General features: G+C 50.1%; 1 protein-coding gene across 1 annotated transcript; it reads right to left on the reverse strand.

The window, feature by feature from the left end:
- Positions 1–1,567: 1,567 nt before the first annotated feature.
- LOC140402438 (melanoma-derived growth regulatory protein-like) lies at positions 1,568–9,896 on the reverse strand. The gene is made up of 4 exons (XM_072490219.1): positions 6,419–9,896; positions 4,046–4,179; positions 1,992–2,102; positions 1,568–1,743 (listed from the first exon to the last, which is right to left on the reverse strand). The coding sequence occupies exons 1-4, from the start codon at positions 6,552–6,554 to the stop codon at positions 1,723–1,725; spliced, it is 402 nt and encodes a 133-aa protein (XP_072346320.1). The 5' UTR covers positions 6,555–9,896; the 3' UTR covers positions 1,568–1,722.
- Positions 9,897–10,047: the final 151 nt, after the last annotated feature.

Here is a 10,047-nt window from a genome sequence, read left to right on the forward strand (position 1 = left end):
GGGAGAGGAGTGGGGAGGGGAGAGGAGTGGAGTGAGGAGAGAAGAGTCGGGGGAGGGGAGAGGAGTCGGGGGGCGGGGGGGAGTGTGAGGGAGGGGAGAGGAGTTTGGGGGGGGAGGGAGAGTTTGGGAGGGGAGGGAGAGTTTGGGAGGGGAGAGGAGTCGAGGGGGGAGGGAGGAATCTGGGAGGGGGAGGAGTCGGGGGAGGGAGGTATCTGGGAGGGGAGAGGAGCTGGGGGAGGGAGGAATCTGGGAGGGGAGGGAGGAGTCAGGGGGGGTGTAGGGAGGAGTTGATGGCAGGGAGGAGTCGGGGAAAGAGAGGGAGGTGGGTGGGTGAGTCGGGGTGGGTAATCGGGAGGAGCAGTAGGGAGGGTGGGAGGGGAGAGTTTGGAAGAATGAGGGGGGATCTTATTGAAACTTGTAGGATACTGCGAGGCCTGGATAGAGTGGACGTGGAGAGGATGTTTCCACTTGTAGGAAAAACTAGAACCAGAGGCACCATCTCAGATTAAAGGGACAATCCTTTAAAACAGAGATGAGGAGGAATTTCTTCAGCCAGAGGGTGGTGAATCTGTGGAACTCTTTGCTGCAGAAGGCTGTGGAGGCCAAATCACTGAGTGTCTTTAAGACAGAGAGAGATAGGTTCTTGATTAAGGGGATCAGGGGTTATGGGGAGAAGGCAGATGGAGATGAGAAAAACATCAGCCATGATTGAAAGGCGGAGCAGACTCGATGGGCCGAGTGGCCTAATTCTGCTCCTATGTCTTATGGAATGGGGGTCAGGGGGGAGGAAGAGATGGGGGATCAGGGGGGAGAGATGGGGGATTGGGGGGGGGGGGGGGGGAAGAGAAAGAGGGTGGATCTGGATCCGTGGATGCCAGACTCAGAATAAGGGGCAAGCTGTGGAGGACGAAATGGGCACACATGTCTTCACTCACTCAGGATACAACGGGCTCCTCCTACACACAGGATTGAGCTGGTTACACGCCATCAGTACCATGGCAGACTTGACTCTTTTCTCTTCCAGCCTATGTCCCAAGTTCCCTGGACTTGGGTACATCAGGGTGGCTCCCTGCAAAAAGCCAACAGGCAGCTCGTTCTTACTCCTATCTCTTTAACGCTGTTGCAAAGAGCTGGAACTAAACCCCCAAGGTATGGCTAACAGCTCGCAAGTGCCACCCTGTGGAAGAGCACAATTACTACAATGAAAAGATATTGCCTCCAGCCTCCCAAAATAGCACAAGAGTACACCGGCTGTGATCATGGTGCTCAAGGGGATTCCCACTGGGATTATGGGGCAATAATCTCCCAGAGAATTCCCACTGGGATTATGGAGCGATTGCCCTCCCAGGGACAATCCTGCTTGGGGAAAGAGCAAGTGCGAGACGGACAGTACCTCCTACTGCCCCCTCCAGGAAATCTCAGGATCACGGGGCACCAGGCATTCCCTGAACTATGAAGTGCTTCCAGATATTTGGGACACTGGACGAGGTTTCCAGAAAAACCTCTGACCTGACGGTCACTGAATGTGTAAACTGGTAAAATATCAAATACAGACACGAATAGCCAAGCGGTTCTAATCCTATTTATTTAAACAGTTGTTACCAGTCACTGGCAATGCAGTTTACAGCGGATTCTAGTCATAACTCAGGACAGTGACTCCATGGCACAAGCTGCTTTCCTGTTGTTGGGAGAATGGTTCCTCTCTCTCGTCCTCTTCTTTTACTAACAGTAGAAATCCCAGTCCTACAAACACAGGCGTTCATTGTCAAACAGTCTGTAATAAACTCATTTTGACCACTAAATTTCCCACATTTAACCCCCCCCCCCCCCTCCCAAATCCCCCACTGAATACAGAGGCTCCCCACAAGGTCACAGGTCATCCTCTACTCCCTCACCCAAGAGATGGTCGTTCATGTGCGGTTCCAGACCTGGTGCGGCATCAGCCGATTGAAGATAAAATAAATAAGTGCAATAAAGTTAAATGTTCTTACGACTGTTGGCATGTCCACAAGCTCAGTCCCCAGATGTTGGATCTCTCTCACAATCGACTTTGGGAAAAATCCAAGAGATGTTGACTGCTCCCCGAAATAATCACCTTGGACCTAAACACAGACACTGGTCAGTCTCAGAGAAGCAACGGTCAGTCGGACACAGGCACTGGTCAGTCTGACATGAACACTGGTCGGTCTGATACACTGGTCAGTCTGACACACACTGGTCAGTCTGAAAGAGGCACTGGTCAGTCCCGAGGAGCAATGGTCAGTCTGACACACTGGTCAGTCTGAAAGAGGCACTGGTCAGTCTCGAGGAGCAATGGTCAGTCTGACACACACTGGTCAGTCTGACACACACTGGTCAGTCTTGTGGAGCAATGGTCAGTCTGACACACTGGTCAGTTCGACACACACACTGGTCAGTCTGACACAGACACTGGTCAGTCTCACACACACTGGTCAGTCTGACCCACACACTGGTCAGTCTGGCACAGGAACTGGTCAGTCTGGCACAGGAACTGGTCAGTCGGACACACACACTGGTCAGTCTGGCACAGGCACTGGTCAGTCTGATAGACACTGGTCAGTCTGATACACATACTGGTCAGTCTGACACAGACATTGGTCAGTCTGACACACACTGGTCAGTCTCACACATACATGGTCAGTCACAGAGGAGCAACGGTCAGTCTGACACACACACTGGTCAGTTGCACAGAGACACTGGTCAGTCTGACACACACTGGTCAATCTGACACACTGGTCAGTCTCACACATACATGGTCAGTCTGACACACACACTGGTCAAAGAACAAAAGAACAAAGAAATGTACAGCACAGGAACAGGCCCTTCGGCCCTCCAAGCCCGCGCCGACCATGCTGCCCGACTAAACTACAATCTTCTACACTTCCTGGGTCCGTATCCCTCTATTCCCATCCGATTCATGTATTTGTCAAGGTGCCCCTTAAATGTCACTATCGTCCCTGCTTCCACCACCTCCTCCGGTAGCGAGATCCAGGCACCCACTACCCTCTGCGTAAAAAACTTGCCTCGTACATCTACTCTAAACCTTGCCCCTCTCACCTTAAACCTATGCCCCCTAGTAATTGACCCCTCTACCCTGGGGAAAAGCCTCTGACTATCCACTCTGTCTATGCCCCTCATAATTTTGTAGACCTCTATCAGGTCTCCCCTCAACCTCCTTCGTTCCAGTGAGAACAAACCGAGTTTATTCAACCGCTCCTCATAGCTAATGCCCTCCATACCAGGCAACATCCTGGTAAATCTCTTCTGCACCCTCTCTAAAGCCTCCACATCCTTCTGGTAGTGTGGCGACCAGAATTGAACACTATACTCCAAGTGTGGCCTAACTAAGGTTCTATACAGCTGCAACATGACTTGCCAATTCTTATACTCAATGCTCCGGCCAATGAAGGCAAGCATGCCGTATGCCTTCTTGACTACCTTCTCCACCTGTTTTGCCCCTTTCAATGACCTGTGGACCTGTACTCCTAGATCTCTTTGACTTTCAATACTCTTGAGGGTAAAGCGGGATTCGAACCAGGGTCCCCAGAGCATTACCCAGGCTCTCTGGATTACTAGTCCAGCGACAATACCACTACGCCACTGCCTCCTCTATAACAGTCTGACACAGGCATTGTTCAGTCTGACACACACGCTGGTCAGTCTGGCACAGGCATTGTTCAGTCTGACACACACACTGGTCAGTCTCGAGGAGCAATGGTCAGCGACGCAGACACTGGTCAGGTCTGGCACAGGCACTGGTCTGTCTGACACACACACTGGTCAGACTGACCGTGTGTATGAGGAGCAATGGTCAGTGTGACGCAGACACTGGTCAGTCTGACGCAGATACAGATCAGTCTCACACTAAAACCAGACTGCCAAACAGTCCAAACACTGCCGATGGGCATGCAACGTGTGGTGCTCAACCCCAGAGCCAAAAGTTAGTGAGGGGGCAGCAATCAATGTCAGCACAGAACACCTAAACCAAACATTGTGGAGGGAGTGCGCGGTGCCTCAGACTCACGGTCCCTTGCCAGTAGTCGCGTCCCTTTCCTTTGAGTTTTCCGTAAATATAAACGATCTGTCCTTGGCGGATATTGATGAACCTGCAGTCTGGAGCCGTGTAATCTGCCAGTGCCCGAGCCATAGAAATCGGATCTAAATGGAAAAGAGTGTTTTAACACAGCGTGCAGTGTCTAGAGTGGGCACCTTTAGTTCGGAATGGTGTTCAGAATAACCCAGGCATTATTGATCAATACTTTGGCGGGGGGGAATGAAATCAGACAACATGTCTGTGCTTGATCCCGATCCAAATTCCAGGATTGGGATAGGATGCGTCTTGGTTGTGAAATATCTTTTAACAAGAGTAGAAGCTTGCCAACATTCCCCGTCAAGGCTCACACATTAAACAGAGACAGTGACGGACTGGCATACCCAGCAAATCCCCTGAGCAAAAGCTGCCTCACTCCCTAATAATAATAATCTTTTATTGTCACAAGTATGAAGTTACTGTGAAAAGCCCCTAGTCGCCACATTCTGGCGCCTGCTCGGTTAAGCTGGTATGGGAATTGAACTCGTGCTGCTGGCCTTGATCTGTATCACAAACTAGCTGTCTAGCCCACTAAGCTAAACCAGCCCCTACAGGAAAATAAAACTCCCCAACAAGGTCCACGAATCATCACATTTACAAATTACAAAGGATTTTATTTATTCTAAACAAGGAGAAATCGGTCTCCATTGGTAAATCTGTCTCCGTTGGTAAAATAGAGGACACCGTTAAGAGAAACAAATACAGGTGGGAGGACTGTATAAAACGCCTGTTAGGCAACAGCTAGAGCACTGTGTGTAGTTCTGGGCACCACCCTATAGGAAGCATCTGATTGCAGAGTAAAGTCACCCTAGTCCCAGGCGATAGGCTGCTTTCCCCTTTGAGGGGTAGAGCTGACTGGTGGCGATTTAACCTGAGGGTCACCACACCTCCGGCAAGGGGCAAGGTTGAGAAGGGGGCGGTGCGGTGGTTATCACTGCTGCCTACGGAGCTGAGGACCCGGTCCGATCCTAGTCCCGGGACACTGTCCGTGTGGAGTTTGCACATTCTCCCGTGTCTGCGTGCGTCTCACCCCTACAGCACGGTACAGTGGTTAGCACAGTTGCTTCACAGCTCCAGGGTACCAGGTTCGATTCCGGCTTGGTTCACTGTCTGTACGGACTCTGCACGTTTTCCCCGTGTCTGCGTGGGTTTCGTCCGGGTGCTCCGGGTTCCTCCCATAGACCAAAGATGTGCAGGTTAGGTGGATTGGCTATGCTAAATTGCCCTTTGTGTCCAAAAAAAGTTAGGTGGGGTTACGGGGATAGAGTGGAGGTATGGGCTTTGGTAGAGTGCTCTTTCCAAGAGCCGGTGCAGACTCGATGGGCTGAATGGCCTCCTTCTGCACTGTAAAATTCTAACCGAAAGATGTGCAGGTTAGGTGGATAGGCCACGCTAAATTGCCCCTTAATTGGAAAAAAATCATTGTGTCCCCTAAATTTATATTAAAAAAAAGAGGAGAGGTGTACAAAATTATAACGCTCGTAGATAGGGTGGTTAGGAAGGTTCGATTGCCATTGGATACACAGGGGGCATAGATTTAAGTAAGGTAAGGGGCAGGAGATTTAGAGGGGATTCGAGGAAAAACCTTTTAACCCAGAAGGTGGTGGGAATCTGGAACCCGCTGCCTGAAAGGGTGGTAGAGACGGGAACCGTCACAACATTTAAGAACCATTTAGATGAGCATTTTGAAATTCCACAGCAGACAAGGCCAGAGACCAAGTGCTGGAAAATGGGGCTAGAATAGGTGCTTGAAGGGCGGCGCGGTGGCGCAAAGGTTAGCACTGCTGCCTCACAGAGCCAAGGTCCCTGGTTCGAATCCCGGCTCTGAGTCACTGTCCGTGTGGAATTTGCACATTCTCCCCATGTTTGTGTGGGTTTTGACCCCCACAACCCAAAGATGTGCAGGGTAGGTGAATTGGCCACGCTAAATTTCTCCTTAATTGGAAAAAATGAATTGGGTACTCTAAAATTATTTTAAAAATATAGGTGCTTGAAGGCCAGCACGGAATCGATGGGTCGTAAGTGCCTCATTTTCTGCTGTAAAACGTTATGAGATAAGGAGACTTAAAACCTGACAAGTCTGTTATGACCTGGAAAGCAGTGCCAAAAAGTGGTGGTGGCAGATTTAACAGTAACATTTTCTCCAAGGGACTGGACAAATACTTGAAAGCGACACTTCAGATTCTACAGTTAAACCAAGATATATATTCGACAAAGCTGCTCACATCCCCGACTGCTATTTAAGGCCACCCCCCTGCAGTGTCCCCCTCCTCGGCTGCATTTTTAAAAGGTTTTCTTTGAACTCACGGCTGCATTCCTCGTCTGCGCACAGCTTCCTTTGGGCCAGTCGATGGATCTCCTCCCCCCTGGTGCAGAGGAGGCCTGTGGCGCAGAAAACAAGCAGACAGAGGGCCCGGACAGTCAGGGAGATCTCCAGCTGCATCTTGTTGCACCCCCAGCGCCTACGCTCGACCCACAGGGGCTCCAGGTGAACAGCTCCGGGTTAAAACGACCAGTCTGTGGCCACCTCCCCAGCAGGGAGCCCCCAGCTTTTCACCAAGTGCCTTTGCAAGCCAAAGAAAATCCATGTGGAATGTCCTTCCCGACAGAAACTGTCTGGAAGCAAAAAAAAAAATGAACTAACTCTTTAAGCACAGGACTGTTTGTGGCTACCATCCATCCCCCGGGACAAACATATTTTTCTAATTCTGATGTTTGATTTGGACTAAGCTTTTGATTGGAATGGTGAGGGGCCTGGTTTTCAAACTTTCTTTACAATGCACCACTGTCCTCACATATAGCTGTCCCTTTTCATGGCACTTTCCCGGGCTAGGTACAACTGGGGGTTAGATACAGAGTAGAGCTCCCCCGACACTGTCCCCATCAAACACTCCCAGGACAGGGACAGCACGGGGTTAGATACAGAGTAAAGCTCCCTCTACACTGTCCCCATCAAACACTCCTAGGACAGGTACAGCAGGGGGTTAGATACAGAGTAGAGCTCCCCCGACACTGTCCCCATCAAACACTCCCCGGACAGGTACAGCACAGGGTTAGATACAGAGTAAAGTTCCCTCTACACTGTCCCCATCAAACACTCCCAGGACAGGTACAGCACAGGGTTAGATACAGAGTAAAGCTCCCTCTACACTGTCCCCATCAAACACTCCCCGGACAGGTACAGCACAGGGTTAGATACAGAGTAAAGTTCCCTCTACACTGTCCCCATCAAACACTCCGAGGACAGGGACAGCACGGGATTAGATACAGAGAAAAGCTGCCGCTACACTGTCCCCATCAAACACTCCTAGGACAGGTACGGCACTGGGTTAGATACAGAGTAAAGCTCCCTCTACACTGTCTCCATCAAACACTCCCCGGACAGGTACAGCACAGGGTTAGATAGAGTAAAGCTCCCTCTACACTGTCTCCATCAAACACTCCCCAGACAGGTACAGCACAGGGTTAGATACAGAGTAAAGCTCCCTCTACACTGTCTCCATCAAACACTCCCCGGACAGGTACAGCACAGGGTTAGATACAGAGTAAAGCTCCCTCTGCACTGTCCCCATCAAACACTCTCAGGACAGCTACAGCACGGGGTTAGATCAGTGGTGGGGAACCTGTGGTCCGGGGGTGGGGTGCATATGCAGCCCATCTGGGTTCTGAGTGTGGCCCCCATAAGACATTTTGTTGACTGTTACCCATGCGCAAGGTCGCTATATTCCGCTGATTTCCATCCGTGTAGTTTTGGTTTCCTGCTGGTATGGCTGAACAGATTCACATGTAAAGCAAGGGCGAGTGAAGCGAGGTGCGTGCTGATTGCTCACAACATTGACCGCGAGCCCGGACCTCCTTCGGCATCCAGAGTGTAAATATTTATTTTGTTTTTTACCATTTAAAGTTGATATTTTGCATATAATACATCTATTTAAACTTATTCATGGGGTCATGGTTAGTCATGTCCAATTTTGTCACTCATGCAGCCCTCGCCACTCTCTAGCCTATAATTGGGTTAGACACAGAAGAAAGCTCTGTCCCACTCTCCATGTTGATCACTGTTCCTGCCCCATCAGTGCTTCAGGTGCCAGTTCCCAGCTGTTGCTTGAAGTTACAAGACAGATGGGGACTGTCCCACTCATCCGAAAGCAGCGTCTCCCCTCATGCCTCCACCACTCACCCTGTCAGGGAGATCCCACATCCATCCAGCACCAAACTAGCAACATTAACTCTGCAGAGCCAGTGTCACAAAGGGGAAGAGCAGAGGGAGACACCAAATATGCCAGTATTTTCATCAGTACAAGTAGAAATATTTAGCAGGAGTGTTGGAGGCACAATGGTGTGGCGAGGCTGCGCTGGGATATCCGCACTGCCTGGTGTTTGGATCCCACCGTGCACCCACACCCTCAGAGGTCCACAATTTATTAAACCTGCATTGAGAAATGGAGCAACAGTATGCTGGAGTCAAGTCTCACAGATAGTTACAAACACACATGTTCCTCAGTTCCTTTTCCTAACAAAATCCCACAATCTGGAAGCTTGCTACTAAGGTTAGGCACTCTTTTGGAAGTTTGAACTGAGGCTCCAGCAGTAAGCATCTTTCACCCAAAAAACAAGTTGATGAAACCAGCTGCAAACCATGCTCAATAAAGGGTAAGGCGGTTGTTAGGGGAGGGGTTGGTGCCACACTTCAAAATTCCAGCTGCTTTGACAAGGTGTACAGCCCACACACCCTTTGCATCATTCCAGCCTCTCTCCAGGTCCATCCAAGACACCACTCGTTCAGCCCAAACCCAGCAGACGGGAACTTCCGGGAATGCTTTCCCCAGTTGATTTTTAAAAATGTATTATAAATTTAGTGTACCCAATTCATTTTTTTCCAATTAAGGGGCAATTTAGCGTGGCCAATCCACCTACCCTGCACATCTTTGGGTTGTGGGGGCGAAACCCACGCAAACACGGGGAGAATGTGCAAACTCCATGCGGACAGTGACCCAGAGCCAGGATCGAACCTGGGACCTCGACGCCGTGAGGCAGCAGGGCTAACCCACTGCGCCGCCGAGCTGCCCTGTCCCCCAGAAGATTAATCACCCAACTCAACCAGTCCCGATATTTTACAAAGTCAGTGAGCTCTGTTAGCTCCTGTATCTGTATAGCCCACAGCAGGTAACAGCAACTTGTTAACTCCGTGTCAGTTAGTGAGGCTATTTTCCTCTCAATAGGAAAAACAACCGGAGTGGACTGTATAGCTCTTGAGAGATGGTGACGTAGAGGTAATGTCACTGGACTAGCAATCCAGAGGCTCTGGGGAACCCAGGTTTGAATTCCCCCACAGCAGCTGGTTGAATTTAAACTCAATGAAGAAAATCTGGAATTGAAAGTTAGTTTCAGTGATGGCGACCGTGACAAATATCATCGATTGTTGTAATAAATCGATTTCACTAATGTCTCGAGGGAAGGAAATCTGCCGTCCTTACCCGGTCTGACCTACATGTGACTCCAGACCCACAGCAATGGGGTTGACTCTTCACTGCCCCCTGAAATGGCCAAACAAGCCACTCAGATCAAGGGCTTTTAGGGATGGGCAACACATGACTGGAGCTTACCGGTGACACCCACATCCCAGGGTAGAAGGAAAGGTTTCCACTCCTGGGAAGGGGATGACAAACATAATCAGTCAGCAATAAACCCAATAGGGAATTTAGGAGAATCTTTTCCGAGGAGAGCATTTAGAATGTGGAACTCTGGAAGAGCAGGGACAAATAACGGACAGACCAGGAGGCTGGTCGGAACCATAAACACCAGCATTGATCAGTTGGGCTTGAATGGCCTGTTTCTATGTATCTCGCTCGCACATCCTGCGTTGCTATGGCCAAGCACCTTCAGCCTGTAAAGCAAGAGAGCTCAGTGATAAATAAACACATTCAACAAGGTGG

The sequence above is a fragment of the Scyliorhinus torazame genome, chromosome 25, assembly GCF_047496885.1.
Source record: "Scyliorhinus torazame isolate Kashiwa2021f chromosome 25, sScyTor2.1, whole genome shotgun sequence".
Lineage (NCBI taxonomy): Eukaryota > Metazoa > Chordata > Chondrichthyes > Carcharhiniformes > Scyliorhinidae > Scyliorhinus > Scyliorhinus torazame.